The following is a 20,724-nucleotide window of genomic DNA, read 5'->3' as shown; positions in this document are numbered from 1 at the left end:
AGCGCAGCTTCCTGTGTTTGCTTATTAAAATGTAAGGTACAAAAGGAGCTAAGTTGTGTAGCCTTCCCTCATGTGCAGCTGCCTTGTATTGATGCAACTTCCTTGGGAGGCAAAAAATCAGCAGGAAAATCCAGGCTTTTTTTCCCACTGAGTCATGCTGTTGCAGCTATGCCAGAAGGCAGAGCTTTCTGTGTTGTGTCAGCCTTTGTGTCATAGCTTGCAAACCTCCTTCTGTTAGGGCAACAAATCAGCTTCAAGCTCTTCTGACTGAAGGCTTTTGGAAAGGGTAAGAGCAAGGGGAGGGAAAAAAAACTGCTTCCTTGACAGGGCAGTCTGAAAGGTTGGCTGCGGAGTATGCAACCACTTGCACAATGTTACTGCACTCTGCCACAGTGGCAAGGCGAGGACATTGCACAAGGAAAATTAGAGGAATCTGTGCTTCTGCTTTTCACCTGGGCCTGCAGATTTGGGCATTCAGCTACTGCCAGTGTAGACCTGAAAAGGAATACGATGGAGTTAACATTGCTTATTTTACATTATAATATTCCTTTTTTTCCTTCTTTTTTTTGTAGTTCGAAGATGAATACATGAAGCACTGTGAAGCAGATTAAAGCACAGGCACCAGCGGTACATGCCAAGGCTCTGCTCCCAGACCTGTGAACTGATGCCAAGCCTCCTGCTTCCAATTACACAAGCCTTCCACATCTTGCTCCGGAGGCTGTGAGCACAGGTTTGACCATCTCCAGGGGGTGAGGAGGGTGCTGCAGGCTCAGCCCTGCTGCTGCTGGCAACCGTGCGTGCAGTTCACTGGGTGAGCACCAGGAAGCAGCCCTATGCAGATTGCAAGGCATTTCTGCTAATGCTGCAGGCTGGCCAACAGCCTCAGGGACTTCCTCTCTGTCCTGCTGCCTCAGCATTTTCTTCCAGACTATGCTATGGGAGGGTGTTGCCTGCCCTTGTTGAGGCCCCCTCTCCATGCTCTTGCTCCTTGTTTCTCAGTCTCCCAGAAGAACAGCAGCACAAGAGCTGTTTAGAGCATGGATACTGCCATGCAGGTGGAAAGGGAGAAAGAGGGGGACTGGCTGCAGGGTCATCTCAGGTGAGAGTGTGGAGGGGGAGCAATTGAAAGAAAGAGATCTACCTGTGGAGGGTCAGCACCATGCTGTCAGGATGAAAGGGCCTCCAGTAGCTGGAGCCTGCTCCTAAGGACCTGAAGATTAGCATTGCTTGGTTCGTGGCTTTTGACCAGCACACCTGTTTCTGTGGGGTTCTGTCCCACGCAAAAGTATAAACATGTTTTTATGTCAGCTTTGGTTCATATCCAGCTAATACATACTCCTAATATATCCTGACCTGCCTGGTGGAGGCAGGCTGTGGTCAGAGACTGCCCCTGCCAGCAGCAGGGATGTGGGTCGCAGTGCTGGAGTTAGGGTCAGGGAACTGCCTGTGGTGGAAAATGGGTGCTGCATGCGCTGCTGCTAGATGCACGATGACATCTAAAGCTTTAGAAGCAGTATCCGCAGCTCTGTCTCAGCTCTGCATGCCTTCTGACAGGCTTGTGTAGGGTCTCTGCTCTCTGCAAGAGCACAGGATTGCTGCAGCTCTGTGCCCTTCTGCTGGGAAAAAGCGATGTACTGGCCAAGGTATATAGCTGCTTCAAAGCACTGCAAGGAGGAAGGAGAATGATATCTTCATGTTGAATATGGAAGAGGAGAGAAAGCACTCACAAGATGCAATTTTGTTCAGCGCAGTTACTCTGGAGAAAAAGCAGGTGAAGTGTATTCTTGCTGTCAGACAGGGCTTTGTTCCCACTGTGATTTTGAAAGAAGTTGCACTGCGCTCAGTGATGCTGTGGGAGACAGCTGCTGGTTTCTAGCCTCTGCAAGGCAGTGTAGGGGACAGTTCTGGCATCCTCAGGCCTTCCCTGACTCTGGATAACCTGATAAATCCTGACAAATTGATTTCCTGGAATGTGAGAGAAGTCATGTAGAATTTGTTTCCCTGTTCATGGAAACAAGCAGATTTCTCGCTCTCATTTCTTGGCTTTTTAAGCTGTTTGGGAAGGGAAGAAGGGCAGGGTCCCTGTAGCCTTCTCCTTCTGGAAGAAACCAGAAACTTAGGTTCTGTTTCATACTGTGATCTACGTCTATTATCACCCTATACTTTCTGTACAAGTGAAACCCCTGAGGCCCAGGTTAGAAGTGTGCTGAGAGCAGGCTGAGCTTGAACCTTGGGAAGAAGTTGCTGATGGGAAAAGAAACAAAAGCTGACCCCTACTTCAGATCGCCACAGGTGCATGGTGGTGATGCCATAGCATGCAAGAAATTGTTATGTGCTGAATGAAATACAGAGCCTTTGTGTCTCTTCAAACCTCTTCACAAACTGAACTTTTTAAAAAACTTTTTCAAGGAGTTGCAATTTTGATGGCAAAAATGTACAGGAATTAGTTGCACCAATCTCAAAATTAACATTTTAAAGTGTTTTGATAACCCAAAGTCTTCCCTGTTTGAAAAACAAGAGCCATTCCACTGAGAGATGTGAGAGGAAAGCAGCAGCTTTTGGGAATCTCACGGCATCTCCTCACTGAAATGCTGTGTCCTGCAGCTTTCTCCATGTCTTTTTCAGAGCAAAATTTCTTTAAAAATGTTACACTTCATCTGTTTTAAGGAACAAAGAGAAAACACCAAGGTTTTTCAATTCTTTCAATTCCTCTTTTAGAAAGTGCTGAATTTTTACCCTTATGTGCAATGCTAATTTTAAGGCAGTGGGACTGAGGCGTGCTATCGAGCTTGTCCCTGCACTTTGTCACGGTTGAATATCTGCTGCCACCTGGGCCCGGGCAGGTGTCTGGGAGGCGGCTGCAGTCAGTATGTCTGTCTGTAGGCAAGCATTTCGCAGAGCAAGCAGACAGCAGAACAGGGCAATTTCTGAGTACAGAAAAAATAGATGGAAGTTGCTGTCAGGAAGTTCAGAGTTTGAATTTAATGGTTTTCCCCTTCAGTGCTGGGAAGGCTTCATGCCTGCACCCTGCTTGGCCATTTGACAAGGTATTTATTTCCATTCAGTCAGGATAAATGTCTCTTCTTTTAAAATCACCTTGGATATTTACAGAGGGATGCTTTTATTCAAGCTGTGTCTTTTTTTTGAGTATTGTTGCTTTTTTTTTTTTTTTAGTATTGTTATGATTTTCATGTGTTTTCTACTGGTGAGGCACTGGCACAGGTTGCTCAGAGAAGCTGTATGTGCCCCATCCCTGGAGGTGCTCAAGGCCAGGCTGGACAGAGCCCTGGCAGCCTGAGCTGGTGGGGAACATCCCTACCCACCACAGAGGGGATTGGGACTGGGTGGGCTTTGAGGTCCCTTCCAACCCAAGCCACCTTGTGATTCTACTTGTTGATAACTTAGGACTGCAACATCCTAGGAAAAGAAAGGATGGTGAATGTTTCTCCAGTACTCTTTTTGACTAAACAGCTTGACTCCAACTTACATGTGTTGCAAGATACAGATAATTTACAGAGCCCAAACAAGCTGAGATCTCAATACAGATCAATACAGATACAGATAACAACTCCTCAATGCATACCAAGCAATAAATATCAAAAGTAGAAAGACGGGAGCAGAATGCTGTTCTTCCTCAAAACTATTTCTGCACCTAATGCTGCAGGAAGTGATTGGGAAAGAATGACTTGTTCAAAATAGTTGTATCAGCCTTCCCAGTGATGAGAACTGACTGTCAGGAGGAGAGGAATCTGCTTCTTTCAACTTGCAGGGAAGAAGGTGCACAAAGAAATGGTTTTCATTTTTGTGTTTTTTGTGTTTTCATTTTCATTTTAGCAGCAGCGCTAGAAGTAACGGAAAGCAGAGTCTGAAGGGCAGTGTCATGCATGGTGGGCAATCCTGAGCTCTTTAGGATCCGTGGATTAGTTAGAGGGCATTGGAAAGCTGTCAGCACTAACTTTTCTCCAAGGTGCACAGGCGGGAATATTTTGTAGCTCCAGACCTTCCATAGGATTGCAGCTTTTGTTGTAATTGCAGATATGAGATGACTACGTGAACCATACAAGATTGGTATATGAAGAAAGAGAAGTTCAATGCTCAGTACACAAGGCGTAAGTATTTACTCTTGGCAGACCCAGGACTGGGGGATGCTGTTTTTCTGCAGTACCAAAACTGTTTTCAGCAGGCTTGTAAGCTTTAATAAGTGATTTATTTTCTGGTGTAACCAATAGTGAAATGTTCTTGGGCACCAATAGCAGGAAAACACAGCCCCTCTGTAAATTAAAATCAGTATTGTTCCAATTACGTTAGTTGATGGTGTGGTGGTAATGTCTAATTCTCATCTGTTCCCAACATTGATTTACCAAAAAGGGCAGAGTTGTTGGATTGGGTATCAGCTTGTTCAGCCTTTCTGATAAAGAAAGTAAATTGCTTGCAGAGTGTTTAAAAGGGTGTGCCAGGAGTGCACTCATCTTTGCTCTTTAGAAGCCCTGAGGCTCTGCTGTGGGAGACCCCAGGATCTCTTCAGCAAGGTTTGCCACATGGTAAGCCCCAGAGTCTCAAAGGGCTGGCGTGAACTGCAAGTCAGTCCGATGCCTTTTTTGATTTCTGGCTTGTGACTTCCTGGTGGCAGCACCCGGCTGACAGACTAGTACTGCAATGGCTGTGTTTCTAACTGTCTTTTCCTGCTGAGGATTGAGACATAGCATTGAAGCTTTGTTCCTGTGAGAGGATGTAATGCGAAAGAGTGACGAGGCACGAAAGAGTGACGAGGCAGGGGCTGTAGTAGATGTCTGCATGAAGGACTTTCAGAATGGCCTTCATGGCTGCTGACACACTATGTGGCTGTAACTCTGAAACAAATGGCTTGCCATGTTTTCAAGTTTAGGCAGCTGAAATAGGAGAGAAAGATAAACATCAATGGATCTCTTACAGATAAAGTTTGAATCTGATAAAAATAATCCTAATAAAATTCCTTCCTAATAAAATTGCACAGGATTTTAATTGTTACAAGTTGCTATCCAAAAACAAGTTCAAAACTCCGCATTTATCCTTTCTGTTAACTACAGCAAAATGTTCAACCAAAGTAAACAGAAACCAGCAACTAAGCTGATGTGGAAAGTGTGGGTGATCTACATAGTCTTGGCTGCACACCTCCCTGAAGAACAAGCCCTGGGACAGGCCTGTCTTTCATGCGATGCCACTCAGTCTTGCAACTGCTCTTCCATGGGTTTGGACTTCATTCCCTCGGGGCTCACGGGCAAAATCACGGTGTTAAACCTGGCCCACAACAGGATAAAGCTGATCCGGGCGCATGATCTGCAGCAGGCTGTGAACCTGAGAGCCCTGCTGCTGCAGTCCAACCAAATCAGCTCCATAGACGAGGACTCGTTTGCCTCCCAGGGGAAACTGGAGCTCTTGGACTTGTCAAATAACAGCCTGGCTCACTTGTCCCCGGTGTGGTTTGGGCCCCTTTTCTCGCTCCAGCACCTCCGCATTCAAGGCAATTCCTACAGCGACCTGGGAGAAAGTTCCCCCTTTTCCAGCCTGAGAAACTTGAACTCCCTCCACCTGGGCAACCCACACTTCTCCATCATCAGGCAAGGAAACTTTGAGGGCATTCCGTTTCTCAACATGCTGAAGATTGACGGTGGCAATCTCAGTCAGTACGAACCTGGAAGTCTGAAATCGATTAGGAAGATAAATCACATGATCATAAGCGTACGAAGGATTGATGTATTCTCAGCAGTCATCAGGGACCTTCTGCACTCTGCCATTTGGTTAGAAGTTAGAGAGATCAAATTAGATATTGAAAATGAAAAACTAATTCAGAACTCTACTCTTCCTTCAACTATACAAAAACTCACATTTACTGGTGCTTCATTCACAGATCAATACATTAGCCGAATAGCAGTGTTATTGAAGGAAATCACATCTTTGAGAGAGTTAGAAGCAATAGATTGTGTGCTTGAGGGGAAAGGAGAATGGGATACAAAAGAAATTGCAAGAAGTGGGCAAAGTTCTGTTGAAACAATATCAGTAACAAATATGACTATTCTGGATTTTTATTTGTTCTTTGATCTGGAAGGTATAGAGACACAAGTAGATAAGCTGAAAAGACTCAGCATTGCAAGTTCTAAAGTCTTCATGGTACCATGCAGACTGGCAAGATATTTTTCATCACTTTTATATCTTGATTTCCGCGATAATTTGCTTGTAAATAATCGCTTAGTTGAGACAATCTGTAAAGGTTCATGGCCTTCATTACAAACTCTAAATCTAAGTAAAAATTCTCTGAAATCACTAGAACAGGCTGCAAAACATATAAGTAATCTACACAAACTGATTAATCTTGATATTAGCGAAAACAATTTTGGTGAGATTCCAGATGTGTGTGAATGGCCTGCAAACCTGAAATACCTGAATCTCTCCAGCACTCAAATTCCCAAATTAACACGTTGCATTCCCACAACTCTTGAAGTGCTGGACGTTAGTGCTAACAACCTGCAGGATTTTGGTCTGCAACTGCCAAATCTGAAGGAGCTGTACCTGACAGAGAACCATCTGAAGACCTTGCCCGAAGCTGCAGGCATTCCTAACTTAGTGGCCATGTCGATCAGCAGAAACAAGCTCAACAGCTTCTCCAAGGAAGAGTTTGAGTCCTTCAAGCAAATGGAGCTGCTGGATGCCAGCGCCAACAACTTCATTTGCTCGTGCAAATTCCTCTCCTTCCTTCAGCGTGAGGCAGGGATAACCCAGGCGCTTGTGGGGTGGCCAGAAAGCTACATCTGCGACTCTCCGCTGGCGGTGCGAGGGGCACAGGTTGGGAGCGTGCGGCTGTCGCTGATGGAGTGCCACCGGTCCTTCCTGGTGTCTTTGATCTGCATTCTGACGTTCCTGTTCATCCTGATCCTGGTGGTCATCGGGTACAAGTACCATGCGGTCTGGTACATGAGAATGACCTGGGCATGGCTCCAAGCCAAGCGGAAGCCCAAGCGAGCCCCCGCGAAAGACGTCTGCTACGACGCCTTTGTCTCCTACAGTGAGAACGACTCCAACTGGGTGGAAAACATCATGGTGCAGCAGCTGGAGCAGGCGTGTCCACCCTTTAGGCTGTGCCTCCATAAGCGGGACTTTGTGCCCGGGAAGTGGATTGTGGACAACATCATCGACTCCATCGAGAAGAGCCACAAGACGCTCTTTGTGCTGTCGGAGCACTTTGTGCAGAGCGAGTGGTGCAAGTACGAGCTGGATTTCTCGCACTTTCGCCTCTTTGACGAGAACAACGACGCGGCGATCCTCCTCCTGCTGGAGCCCATCCAGAGCCAGGCGATCCCCAAGAGGTTCTGCAAGCTGCGCAAGATAATGAACACCAAGACCTACCTGGAGTGGCCTCCTGATGAAGAGCAACAGCCGATGTTTTGGGAGAACTTGAAAGCAGCTCTCAAAGCCTAGATAGGATCATTAAAAACTGAGTCCCTACCCATCCTCTTCTGGATTTATTTCCATTGCCTTTTTGTGCCTTTATCTAGCTGTATCTAACAGAGGTCTGAGCTACTGTAATTGCTGTTACTTGCTTTGAAATTGTACTCTTCTTGTCTCTGTGATCATGACTTTTCTAAGCATTTTAATCAGCTGTCTTACCTAAAGCAGTTCTGTTTAAAGGTGTTCCTCACCTCTTTTTCTCTGCAACTTAGTTCCACAAAGCCAGAGCAGCTGAAGACTTTCCCACCTCAAACACTGTTGGATGGGCTCATGTTATCTTAGGAAGATGGCTGGGACAAGGATTGTAACTGCTGAAGAAGTGGAGTAAACAGAGACACCACCACCAAGCTCTTCCTTCAGATGTCATCCGAAAATGAAGGAGAGTCTCAGGTGGCACTTGTCCTGCAGGTGCAGAGAGTTTCAGCCAAACCTTAACAGCTTCAATCTGGTCAGCCTAATAACTAACTGTCTGCTTGATCAGGTCAGTGTTTAGGCATAATGTTCTTGGGACTGACATTGGCAGGTATGCACAGAAGCAAATCTTGAAAGGCTTCCCATGGAAACGTTTACAGTACTTATTACTTTATCTGGGGTTAGATGATAGAATCATGAACAGCTTGAGTTGGAAGGGAGCTTAAGGACCACTTAGTTCCAAAGCTCAGCCATAGTCAGGAATACCTTCCAGTAGGAAAGGCTGCTCACAGTCCTATCCAACCTGGCATCCACAGTTTCTCTGGGCAGCCTGTGCCAATGCCTTGCTGTTCTCTGAGTAAAGAATTCCTTCCCAACACTTAATCTAATTCTACCCTAACTTGAAGGCAGCCTTGAAATCGTAGGACAAGTTAGTTGTTCCTGTTTCAGTATATTTACTCCCTGTAAAGTATGTTCATGTATATTTACAGATATATGAGATTATGTATATATGCTCTTGTACATGTATGTTGCATATATATATTCTATATTTTTATGATGAGTTTCACTTTTTTAGTGAGTCTTGTGGCAACCTGAATTTGTCTGAAGGGTAAAGTTGCATGTGACTTTGTCTAAGTTTGTGTTGTTGGAGCATGAGCACAGAGGAATGTATATGAATGTTTCAGTGTATTTCCACAATGGTCAATGCTTTTTCTTTCTAAGATGTTTAATTTTGTATGCCTAATGAGAACTGGCTTTCCTGTGGATAGATAAATGTGTTACGTTACTAAATGAAAAAGAGCAACATCAGGCTTTTTTTTTTTTTAATTTGATGTTCTCGTCTTCCAAAATCCTTGTCAGTAGCAGTTATATTTGAGAGTCATGCTGGACTTTGGATACTTTTCTAAATAAATTAGCTGATCTTCTTAGTGCTTTTCTATACTCTTTCCTGCTGTCGCCATATCACTGATTAATTCCTAACAATTCCATCGTAATTGACAGTCAATAATAAAAGCCAAAGGCTTCAATACCTCCACGTCAGTTCTTCTTTCATTTTCTTTTTCTGTGCCATTCAAGATAGAAGACAATTAAAATTACCTTGTGTGGAAAAAGTGAGATTTTACATTGAAATATGCCTCTGAAGCCTTACCAGTGTTGTGCAACACAGAACAGGCAGCACTGAATAAAACATCTATCACAAGTCTGGATAATTATTCTGGAGTCTGTACCCCCACGTACAGAGTGGGTTTTGCACGATACTTATAAGGAAGCATCCTGGCACCTTGGACAATGACTGTGGTGAAATCCAGGGGCATTAAATCAATGTTTGTTTTACTTTCTTAGGCTTCTTTCTCCCTGTAAAGGCTTGCTTCTCCCTTCGTGGCTACCGTGCTTTCTTCTGCCTGAGAAGAGAAGTAGCTGACTGTGGGCCATAAGCAGGTGTTTCTAATGAGTGGGCTAGATGGTGTTGCAGGCAATTGGTTTGTGATGGAATGTAAAAGTATGGGTGTATGAGCTGAGTGTATTTGGAAAATAAGGAAATCTGCTTGTACACGTGTGTCTCTGTGGGTGTATTTGTATGTACTCACATATACTTGTGTGTGTATACTTACGTACCCATGCTTCTGTGTGTATGTTATTCATATGTGTATGAATATGCACACACACGAGATTACATTTTCTGAGGGTATAGCATGGTGCATACCCTGCTTTCAGTTCTAGTTTCCTGGTGTAATGACTTCTGTAGGGTTGGTCCAAAGTCTGCATTTTTCAGTTCACTCTGTTGGATCAAAATAGCACAAGGGCCAGTCAGATCTGAACTTTTGGCAAGTGACTAGTGAGTCATGTGGTAGCAAACACTGAGCATAGATAAAAGTGACTGGGAGGCTGAGTGCCTAAGAGATAAGGAGGGAAATAGGTGGAATTGACTTTGTGATGTGCTCTTACCACAAGCCCACATTTCATGGACTCACTCATTTAAAGAAGATGAACAACATTACTGATTTTGTGCCAATCAGATCCTCCACATAGGCATTACCCCACATACATAGCTGAATCTGAGAAGTGAAGTGGGAAGGAAACAGCCACATGAGAGGAAGCTGGGTGAAGAGCAGTCATCAAGAGAGAGAAGAAACATAAAGCAGGATAAGCAGCATGCACGCACTCGAGATGGAGCACCAGGGAATGGTTTCTGCACAGAGGTGAGTTTGCAGGCTGGAGGTTCAGAGAAAGAGAGAGACGCCATTGTGAGAAGTGAGGAGGGTGCACTGGACTATCTAACCTCTGCCACCAAGTCTTCCTCCTCAGTGTGGGAGATGCAGGGTGCTTGGGTGCTGGGCAGGGGCTACCTCCTGGAGGGCATAGTGGGAAGGAATTTCTGGCTGCCAGCATTGGAGATGGTAGGAGCAATTACAGGCAGCTGGCAGGGCTGCGTAGCAGGCAAGTGTTGAGTGGAACACTCCCTGGGAGTACCAGCAGCAGTGTCCTTCAGGAAACAGGGAAGGAGTAAGGCAGCTCATGAAAAAGAGACAAGCTGGGTCAGGCTGTGTCACTTGTGCTCAGTTTCCTCTTGGAAGGATGCCTTGTGTGTGCTTTGTCCAGTTCATGTGTTGTCCCATTTGTACGTCACTGCCAACTGCCCAGGGAAGGAGAAATGTGAACATGGGCTGCTTTTGTTTTAGGAATCCAACAAGAAGGAGCTCAGTAGGCAATGTCTCAGGACAGGGGGGGTCAGCTAGCTCCTTACTTCACTCTGCTATCACCATCGCTTTACATGTGTGTGTACGCATATACACATATGTGCTACTGATGCATAACCAGGATGTGTGTAATACGTGCACAACCGAGTGGGAGGCAACGATTTTCCCAGTCTGCTTGTGCATTGATTCAGACTGCATTCTGTAGCGTTTCTAGAATTTAATACCCCTCTTTTAGCTTGATGCTGCTTCCCAAGCTAGAATCAATTTGCACGCTATTTGCATGCACTTTTACATTTAGCATCTATTAGCATTTACAGAACCTTGCTCTATTGACACTCATGGTTTTGTTTAGGAATATGTTCCTATACTTCTACTACTTTTGTCTAGGAAGAATAACCTTGAATGTGCCTGGATTATCTTTGTCTGTAAACCAGAAACACTTTGGGAATTTAATTCATTATGATGCCTTATGGTACAAGTGTTATCTGTGAAAGTTTTCACATATTACCTGTATTTCAGCTTCTATGTGGCAATTTATTCTGTATCCATCACAAAAGGGAAAAAGTGATTCCTTAATAGGGTGGTAAGTGGAGCGGGGAAATGTTTCTGAATGGGTGTGGAGGGGCCAGAGAAGGACCCTGGAAGTCAGGAAGCAGGCTTACAAGACAGGAATGGGAAGAGAATGGCTGAAAATGAATGAGAGTAGGAAAGGAGTTTCCAAGAGTGCCCCCATGGGACAGACAGTCAAAACAACCTGGAAAAGACACTCGGGGTAGTGACAGGGTAGAAAAATTCCTACTGTACCACCAAACTGAATTTATTCCTGCCCTCCCTGCCAGTTGTTTGGCTCAGCCAAGTGTTTCCAGTGTGTTACCTGTCCAGTTCCCTTTTGTTCTGCCAATTTTCAATCTGTACATAACCAACCTTTAGATAGATTTTGATGGATCATGCTGCCTAGTTGGTTGTGTTTTTTTTTAATTATTACCCCTTTTCCTAACTAGTGTGCAGCTTGATGCCACCTTAGGCTTGCTATTATTTTAGTAATCACACTTGAATGTGTTGCTCATGAAACTGTAGCTTTTTTGCTCATGACACTGTAGCTTTTTCTGCTATTGCCTTACAGCACTGTGTTATCCAGCCAGCTTCACATAATCAAAGAAGCCCCATAAAAAAGCCTCATCTGGACAGCAGGTGAGTGTGACTATAGATTGTAACTTTGGATGGGATTCACCTGCCTAAACAGCTAGACAGCTATACAAGGGATCTTCATTTAAGATTATGGTATAATTTTTCTTGGAGGTATCGTATCTTATTACGTGTCTACAAGACAGGATGTGAATTGCCCCTAAAAGCTGTTATTTCTCTTCAGTGACCTTGAAGTACATGGTGAGTGACCACAGCTTTAAAGTCTGGGGAGATTATTGTGTCCTCCAAGACTGAAATCTCTACATCAGAAAAAGACAGAGATTGAGGGAAAATAGAGCACGAAGTCAAAATACTTGTCGTCTTTTTTAGGTGGGAAGAGATGGAAGGATCTGAAAAATGAACCACATCCTTTCCTCTTGTCTCTGTATGTCCAAACAACTTCATCTAGTTCTGCCCCTTTTGAGTGATTTTAAGCAACTCTAGCTCAAATAATGCAACTAGAACAGGAGGACTTGTCTATATGAACTTGCCTATTTGGGTAAGCTACTGTAAAACAAACTGGGGTACGAATTCTGAGTACAGTAGTTCTTCTGCACAGTATCTCAGTGGGATGACTGAAGGAGAAATTACTCCTCTGTGAGTCAATCTAACCTTTGGGAACAGTTCATTTGTCTCTTTGGAGATGGTTCACTCTTTTGACCCTCAGTAAAGTGCCAACCTCTCTGGCAAGGATTCTGTGACACACTGGGAAACGTTATCTCATACTTTAAAAGTGCTCTTTTGATCCTTGCCAAGAAAGCATAAACAAAAAAAAAGGTTCTAAATACAACATACAATAAGTATTTTTAGGGGAAAACTGCCCTTCCTGGCTTAAAGAATTGTTTTATTCTAGTTCCTCAAAGAAACTAGCTAACGTCTCTTTGTTGGAAGTGAGGTCAAGCTGGGCATTTTGGTATTTTGGTATGCTCTGCAATACAAAAAAAACCACGTAATCAGTATAATGAAAGGTATGAAAGTGAGGAGAAAGAAAAGTGAGAGAATCCACCTACAACTGTGGGGGTTATCTCAAATCATTTCAATTCAGATCACAAGGAACTGGCTGTGAGGCTGGAAAGAGAAGTGGATCTATTCCAGCCAACTGACCTGACCTGCAGGAAGCACCCAGAACCTCTGATCCAAAGCAGAAAAAATCCCTAGCGGAGGGGAGGATATGGCAATAAAAAGGAAAATCTAGGACTCAGCAAATTGTAATGGTCAGTTCTACCAGCTTGTGTTTCAGATTCAATTATTAGACTGCTCACAACATGATAATGATAGACTACACAGACATATCTCTCTGCTTCTAGCAGATATATGCCAGGGATAGCCAAAGGCAGAAGAAAGTAGTTGAAATATATTCTTCTCTGTACCATCAGAAGTGAGATTAGACATATGCTTGAATGAATATTAAATATTTCTAAATGGGATTGGATTTGTAATAATATAGCAATTATTCAGGTCTCTAGCTAAATCTGAAAAATATGTGCAGCTGTCCATTCATTTGACAGTACTCACTCAAACTGAGAACACGGTGGAGAAAGAAAAGAGTTAATTTAATGTAATTGGCATTTAGCAAATTATTTTGGAATATTTAGGTACAATAAGCTATTTGTGTGTGTGTGTGAAATAATGTAATTAATCCGTGAAATGCATTAAAAACAAACGTTTTCATAGTGTCTTCAGAAAGACAGAAAAGTAAGAGGGACTGTGTTTTAGCTATATCCAAAGTGTAGCTACTCCAAAACTAAGTAATCATCTTGTATTTTGTAGATATTTCAAAATTTAGGCAAAATAAAACAACTATGCATACTTGGAAAGTGTGGGTGATCTACATAGTCTTGGCTGCACACCTCCCTGAAGAACAAGCCCTGGGACAGGCCTGTCTTTCATGCGATGCCACTCAGTCTTGCAACTGCTCTTCCATGGGTTTGGACTTCATTCCCTCGGGGCTCACGGGCAAAATCACGGTGTTAAACCTGGCCCACAACAGGATAAAGCTGATCCGGGCGCATGATCTGCAGCAGGCTGTGAACCTGAGAGCCCTGCTGCTGCAGTCCAACCAAATCAGCTCCATAGACGAGGACTCGTTTGCCTCCCAGGGGAAACTGGAGCTCTTGGACTTGTCAAATAACAGCCTGGCTCACTTGTCCCCGGTGTGGTTTGGGCCCCTTTTCTCGCTCCAGCACCTCCGCATTCAAGGCAATTCCTACAGCGACCTGGGAGAAAGTTCCCCCTTTTCCAGCCTGAGAAACTTGAACTCCCTCCACCTGGGCAACCCACACTTCTCCATCATCAGGCAAGGAAACTTTGAGGGCATTCCGTTTCTCAACATGCTGAAGATTGACGGTGGCAATCTCAGTCAGTACGAACCTGGAAGTCTGAAATCGATTAGGAAGATAAATCACATGATCATAAGCGTACGAAGGATTGATGTATTCTCAGCAGTCATCAGGGACCTTCTGCACTCTGCCATTTGGTTAGATGTAAGAAAACTAGCATTCAGTGTTCCTGAAAAAATACAACTTTTGAGAATTATGTCTTCCTCTTTCGCAAAGAAAATATCTTTAAAACAGTGCTTATTTACAGATGCTACTGTACCTGTGATTGTCAGCATTTTAGAAGGCATGCCAAGATTAATGGAGGTGGAGATGAAAGACTGTACACTCTTGGGCACTGGTCAGTGGTATACACAAATTCATGCAAAGCAGTCACAATCTCTGAGGGTTCTGACAATAGAAAATTTATCTATAGAAGAATTCTATTTGTTTACAGATCTCCAGTCTGTACTAAATCTACTATCTCTTTTTAGGAGAGTCACAGTTGAAAATACCAAGGTGTTTCTGGTACCATGCAAACTTTCACAACAACTTCTGTCATTGGAGTATCTTGACCTTAGTGCAAATTTACTTGGCGATCAGAGTTTGGAGCATTCGGCCTGTCAGGGCGCATGGCCTTCATTACAAACTCTAAATCTTAGTCAGAATTCATTGAGTGACTTAGAAATGACAGGTAGAAGCTTGTTTCATCTAAGAAACCTAACTCTCTTAGACATCAGTGAAAATAATTTTGGTGAGATTCCAGATGTGTGTAAATGGCCTGCAAACCTGAAATACCTGAATCTCTCCAGCACTCAAATTCCCAAATTAACACGTTGCATTCCCACAACTCTTGAAGTGCTGGACGTTAGTGCTAACAACCTGCAGGATTTTGGTCTGCAACTGCCAAATCTGAAGGAGCTGTACCTGACAGAGAACCATCTGAAGACCTTGCCCGAAGCTGCAGGCATTCCTAACTTAGTGGCCATGTCGATCAGCAGAAACAAGCTCAACAGCTTCTCCAAGGAAGAGTTTGAGTCCTTCAAGCAAATGGAGCTGCTGGATGCCAGCGCCAACAACTTCATTTGCTCGTGCAAATTCCTCTCCTTCCTTCAGCGTGAGGCAGGGATAACCCAGGCGCTTGTGGGGTGGCCAGAAAGCTACATCTGCGACTCTCCGCTGGCGGTGCGAGGGGCACAGGTTGGGAGCGTGCGGCTGTCGCTGATGGAGTGCCACCGGTCCTTCCTGGTGTCTTTGATCTGCATTCTGACGTTCCTGTTCATCCTGATCCTGGTGGTCATCGGGTACAAGTACCATGCGGTCTGGTACATGAGAATGACCTGGGCATGGCTCCAAGCCAAGCGGAAGCCCAAGCGAGCCCCCGCGAAAGACGTCTGCTACGACGCCTTTGTCTCCTACAGTGAGAACGACTCCAACTGGGTGGAAAACATCATGGTGCAGCAGCTGGAGCAGGCGTGTCCACCCTTTAGGCTGTGCCTCCATAAGCGGGACTTTGTGCCCGGGAAGTGGATTGTGGACAACATCATCGACTCCATCGAGAAGAGCCACAAGACGCTCTTTGTGCTGTCGGAGCACTTTGTGCAGAGCGAGTGGTGCAAGTACGAGCTGGATTTCTCGCACTTTCGCCTCTTTGACGAGAACAACGACGCGGCGATCCTCCTCCTGCTGGAGCCCATCCAGAGCCAGGCGATCCCCAAGAGGTTCTGCAAGCTGCGCAAGATAATGAACACCAAGACCTACCTGGAGTGGCCTCCTGATGAAGAGCAACAGCCGATGTTTTGGGAGAACTTGAAAGCAGCTCTCAAAGCCTAGATAGGATCATTAAAAACTGAGTCCCTACCCATCCTCTTCTGGATTTATTTCCATTGCCTTTTTGTGCCTTTATCTAGCTGTATCTAACAGAGGTCTGAGCTACTGTAATTGCTGTTACTTGCTTTGAAATTGTACTCTTCTTGTCTCTGTGATCATGACTTTTCTAAGCATTTTAATCAGCTGTCTTACCTAAAGCAGTTCTGTTTAAAGGTGTTCCTCACCTCTTTTTCTCTGCAACTTAGTTCCACAAAGCCAGAGCAGCTGAAGACTTTCCCACCTCAAACACTGTTGGATGGGCTCATGTTATCTTAGGAAGATGGCTGGGACAAGGATTGTAACTGCTGAAGAAGTGGAGTAAACAGAGACACCACCACCAAGCTCTTCCTTCAGATGTCATCCGAAAATGAAGGGGAGTCTCAGGTGGCACCTGTCCTGCAGGTGCAGAGAGTTTCAGCCAAACCTTAACAGCTTCAATCTGGTCAGCCTAATAACTAACTGTCTGCTTGATCAGGTCAGTGTTTAGGCATAATGTTCTTGGGACTGACATTGGCAGGTATGCACAGAAGCAAATCTTGAAAGGCTTCCCATGGAAACGTTTACAGTACTTATTACTTTATCTGGGGTTAGATGATAGAATCATGAACAGCTTGAGTTGGAAGGGAGCTTAAGGACCACTTAGTTCCAAAGCTCAGCCATAGTCAGGAATACCTTCCAGTAGGAAAGGCTGCTCACAGTCCTATCCAACCTGGCATCCACAGCTTCTCTGGGCAGCCTGTGCCAATGCCTTGCTGTTCTCTGAGTAAAGAATTCCTTCCCAACACTTAATCTAATTATACTGTATTTTAGTTTAAATAAGGAGGAAATCACTTTGGATGCTACAAGAAGTTCAGAAATAGAGCAGGCAAAATGATTTGTCCTTAAAGTCAGTGAATATCACATGTTCTAATTCTGAACATGCACTTATTAAAAAAAGGGAAGGGGCTCAATTATTAGAAGTTAAGGCAGCCCATAACTAACTGAACATCAAAACAAGTGTATGTGTAAAGGCCAAAAGAGAAAAGTCTTCTGCATTCTCCACTGCCTTCACAGTACAAGCAGTTAGACCAGCATTTCCTCTACCAACAGACACCTACCTCCAGCTACCTCTGCAACAGGAAATATTTGCCAAAATTTCAGGTAGCTTTTCCTCCACAGAGAGTTCTATGTGACTATCAAGCATATAATGACCATTACTGTGATTAGGTCTTTCTACAAGTGGACATTGGGATATGCAGGAATTACAGCACAGCAGCTCTTGTAAGAGGCAAGGGGAAAAAAAAGAAAAAAATCTAAAAGTAATCTTACATTACCTTACATTAATAAGATGATGAAACTATTTGGGTGCTATGTTTCAGACTTTGATGTATACAAAGCCATTATCTAACTTAAAATTCTTCTTATCTGCTACACAACTTCCTGCTGTAAAAATTTTAGCTAGAAGTCACTAGCAAGGTATTTAACAATGAAACAAACTTTAAATATTGGCACTTCCTTTTTTTTTTTTTTTTTTAATGGGTATAATAAGAAAATAAGTACTTTTTTTCTAGCACAATCTTCTCATTAAACGCAGCAATTTCTTTAAAAAATGCCTTCCTAATATGCTGTAAAGTCCTTCTGTAATGTGGAAAGAGACCCGATCTTGCAAAAGGGTACATAGCACAGCAGAATTGTACCAACCAGCTATACCAAAAGCTACTTTATCTGGTCTTTTACAATTAAGCATGAAATATGCATAGGGCAGTGCTCAGGAAAATATCCAATTCTGCATTCTCACTAATTTCTGACTTCTGTTCCAGATATAGGAAGTAATTAATGTATAGGACTATGCTTACAACTGGTTACAGAGTCAGCCCATGTAATACATGTTCCCACCTAATCTGTTGTTAAGGAAATTGGAGATAAAAATTACCAGTAGGTAAGTCTTGATGTCTTCCTTAGCTGAAGTCAAAGAGAAAGTATTGGGTTAATGTTTTGAATTGTCTTCACTACTTTTTTTTTGGAGGAGTAAGATTAAATTTAAATATCCTCCTCACATACTGTGAAGTCACAAAAATGGACTTAAAAAAAATTTATTTTAACTCGAGCAGTTTTCTACAGATACAGCAGCAAATCTTCAACAGATATTTCTTATGCTGGAGAAAAAATGTAGTTTACTAAGAGGAGGGGAAAAATAGCACTTGTTCTGAAAGTGGGTTATACCAATCTCATTATTTAAAGAACAAAAGCCACTGCATAGTCCTAAATCTTTACATACTTTACATACTTTAAAACACTCCTCTCATTATATAAATTATTTAAGAACGTCTTAAAATCAAGGAGGAAGATATAAACATACTTTTTTTTTTTAGCTTGCTTGGATTTTACATAGGATAAAGCCAAACAAACTATCATCTTCCCTAAATATAATTGCTCTTTAATAATAGTTGTTTTTCCATTCATTTGATGTGGCCATCTCATCCCTCCACTGCAGATCAAAACAAGAATTAGCAAGTAATCAGGCCACAGTTTAGAAAATTCAAATCGAAAGCACACTTGTTAGGGAAAGGATATGAGTAACTCAACGCCATCTTCAAATCAAGCCTTTTGGCACAGCATGGGCAAGTCTGTTTCTTGCCAACTCTGAACCAACCACAGATGCATAATCCATGAAACCTGGTATCAGGTGTATTTTCAGTAAATCCTTCAAATGTAAACAAGGCTTAGAACATCAATCTGAAAATGTATTGAAACCATCCACAGAAAGTTTTTATGGCTGATTATGGGTACTGCCTTGTTTGAAAACCCAGTAGTTTCAAATGGCTTAAAACATTTAGAATAGTTAGAAAAAGCAAAGTTCTGAACACCCAGACCAGTGGTCATTTTCCAGCACACAGGAAACCAGAAGACTTATGCTCTGCAGGAGGAAGTGATTAGTGACAGTGTTCCAGCACAAATGCTGTGCCTTTCTTGTTTTCCGGAGTGCACAGTGATGGGCTGTTTGGACCCCTGAGAATCAGCCACTGCGTATTCTGCTAGGCTATAGGCTACAACTGTGCCATCCTCTGGGGAAGCTTCCACACCTGCCTTAAAACTACTTGTCACACACAGACCCAGGCATAGATGGGAAGTCCTTTGCAGTGCGTAGGATCCTGAGCTAGAAGACCTGGCTAAGGGGTCAGTGTGCCTGGTTTGCTGGGGCTGCCCCAGAATATAGACAGGCATGAAGTATCTGAAAGGTAGATCTGAGTATGCAACTCCAGGGTTATTGCCATTCTTGCTTCAGTTTATCTGTCAAAGAGCGGCATGGACTCAATTTGTCACAGAACTGAAATATATCTCATAGTCTGATTTTTACTTTTCTGTCTTATTCTTTCTGAATGTGGGGGCTTTCTTTTTTCCTTGGTATTTATTACTGTTGTGATTACTTTTTAATGCAGCTTAAAAGAGGAGAAAATGACAGTTCCATAATCACACGAAAAGGATATGTATGATTACAGGACAGCTGGTGGGTATTTTCAGTCATCCCTTCTTCATTTGTATCCACAAATATTTTCTGCTCACAGACTGAACAGATGCCATTGGACAAATTTCTTATTAAGCCAATGATGTTGTAAAACTGTCAAGATTGGGTTAATAAGAAAAAAAAGTGAAAAAACATCAAAATATTTGCTTAGCGTCAAGTGTTCACAACTACAGTCTAAAAGATGTCAAAGATATGAATAGTGGGAAAATGGCTACAGTCATCTCTATTTACTAGTGCCAGGATTATTACCAAGTGATAGTTAAATCTTACTGTAGTTTCAAGATCTTTTGCAACTGTCTGCTTGATTTTGACAAACTGAGACATAAGAGGAAAGGGAAGACAGAAGTACATAAGAACTACAGAAGAAGAACTACTCAATAAGCAACTATAAAAAGGACAGGAGAACAAGATTCTTTTGCAAGAAGATTGTTTTGTGAACCTGTCTTGCCATGACAGTTAGGAAATTTTGTAATCTCTTGTCTGCAGGAAACCACCTGTTGGAAACTCTGGTATATTTCACAGGCTAGTAATTAATTAAGGCCAAACTTCTAATGATAAGATCATGGAATCATTAAGGTTGGAAAAGACCTGTAAAATCTTGTAGTCTGACTATCAGCCCATCCCCATCATGCCCACTAACCTGTGTCCCTCAGTGCTGTAACTCCACATCTCTTGAACACCTCCAGGGATGGTGACACCACCACCTCTCTGGACAGCCTGTTCCAGTGCCTTACAGCTCTTTCTCAGAATAAATGTTTCCTAATATCCAGTCTGAACCCTCCCCTGGCACATCCTGAGGAAATTACCTCTCATCCTATCCTATACCTAGGAAAAGAGGCTGACCCCCACCTTTGCCACTGCCTCCTTTCAGGGAGCTGTTGAAAGTGATAAGGCATCCCCTGTGCCTCCTCTTCTCCAGGCTGAATAATCCCTGTTCCTTCAGCAAGAGAGTTTGACAGTTTGTCTGTGGCACAAGAGCTGCTCTCCTTAAGGGAAAACGTTGATTGACTGCCAGAGTATCCAGTAGGTCTTTTTCTCACAAGTCCAGGAACTCAAAAATTCAGGAACTCACTTCTAGTCTAGTCCCTAGTACTTACACCAATGGTGGAAGCTGTGCGGATAAAAGAGATCTCTGCAAAATCGCTGTGCGTCGTTCCATTGTACAGTCCCTAAAAAAGCAGTGTCGCATTAAAATCCATGGCGCTGTCAGTCTTGACCCTATCACAAAGCCACAGTGAGTTGATTCTTGACCAGAATA

General features: G+C 43.3%; 2 protein-coding genes across 6 annotated transcripts; both read left to right on the top strand.

Moving 5' to 3' along the window:
* The first annotated feature begins 271 nt into the window (after positions 1 to 271).
* Positions 272 to 19,297, top strand: LOC128084365 (toll-like receptor 2 type-1). 4 transcript variants are annotated; one of them, XM_052690351.1, is made up of 4 exons: positions 272 to 286; positions 573 to 730; positions 4,036 to 4,109; positions 5,067 to 8,929. In XM_052690351.1, exon 4 carries the CDS (start codon positions 5,071 to 5,073, stop codon positions 7,450 to 7,452), a length of 2,382 nt encoding a protein of 793 aa, XP_052546311.1. In that variant the 5' UTR covers positions 272 to 286; positions 573 to 730; positions 4,036 to 4,109; positions 5,067 to 5,070; the 3' UTR covers positions 7,453 to 8,929. The 4 variants fall into 4 exon arrangements, 3 of the variants coding, with proteins under 3 accessions (XP_052546311.1, XP_052546310.1, XP_052546312.1); XM_052690350.1 differs by lacking the exon at positions 272 to 286 and adding an exon at positions 315 to 489; XR_008208498.1 differs by lacking the exons at positions 272 to 286; positions 573 to 730 and adding exons at positions 841 to 1,099; positions 16,168 to 19,297 and having other exon boundaries at positions 5,067 to 7,693.
* Positions 9,628 to 19,297, top strand: TLR2 (toll like receptor 2). 2 transcript variants are annotated; one of them, XM_052690348.1, is made up of 3 exons: positions 9,628 to 10,094; positions 11,716 to 11,783; positions 13,548 to 19,297. In XM_052690348.1, the coding sequence occupies exon 3, from the start codon at positions 13,580 to 13,582 to the stop codon at positions 15,923 to 15,925; it is 2,346 nt and encodes a 781-aa protein (XP_052546308.1). In that variant the 5' UTR covers positions 9,628 to 10,094; positions 11,716 to 11,783; positions 13,548 to 13,579; the 3' UTR covers positions 15,926 to 19,297. The 2 variants fall into 2 exon arrangements, with proteins under 2 accessions (XP_052546308.1, XP_052546307.1); XM_052690347.1 differs by lacking the exons at positions 9,628 to 10,094; positions 11,716 to 11,783 and adding an exon at positions 12,120 to 12,162.
* Positions 19,298 to 20,724: the final 1,427 nt, after the last annotated feature.

The sequence above is a fragment of the Tympanuchus pallidicinctus genome, unplaced genomic scaffold (genome assembly GCF_026119805.1).
Source record: "Tympanuchus pallidicinctus isolate F22 unplaced genomic scaffold, pur_lepc_1.0 scaffold26, whole genome shotgun sequence".
NCBI lineage: Eukaryota > Metazoa > Chordata > Aves > Galliformes > Phasianidae > Tympanuchus > Tympanuchus pallidicinctus.
The sequence above is the reverse complement of the archived record's forward strand: the minus strand, read 5'-3'. Positions and strand labels throughout refer to the sequence as shown.

Coding starts and splice junctions, on each gene's coding strand:
- LOC128084365 (XM_052690351.1), top strand. CDS start 5,071: ATGTTCAACCAAAGTAAACAGAAACCAGCAACTAAGCTGATGTGGAAA.
- TLR2 (XM_052690347.1), top strand. CDS start 12,135: ATGAACCACATCCTTTCCTCTTGTCTCT. Junction 12,163..13,547: donor CATCCTTTCCTCTTGTCTCT/GTATGTCCAAAC, acceptor TGTATTTTGTAG/ATATTTCAAAATTTAGGCAA.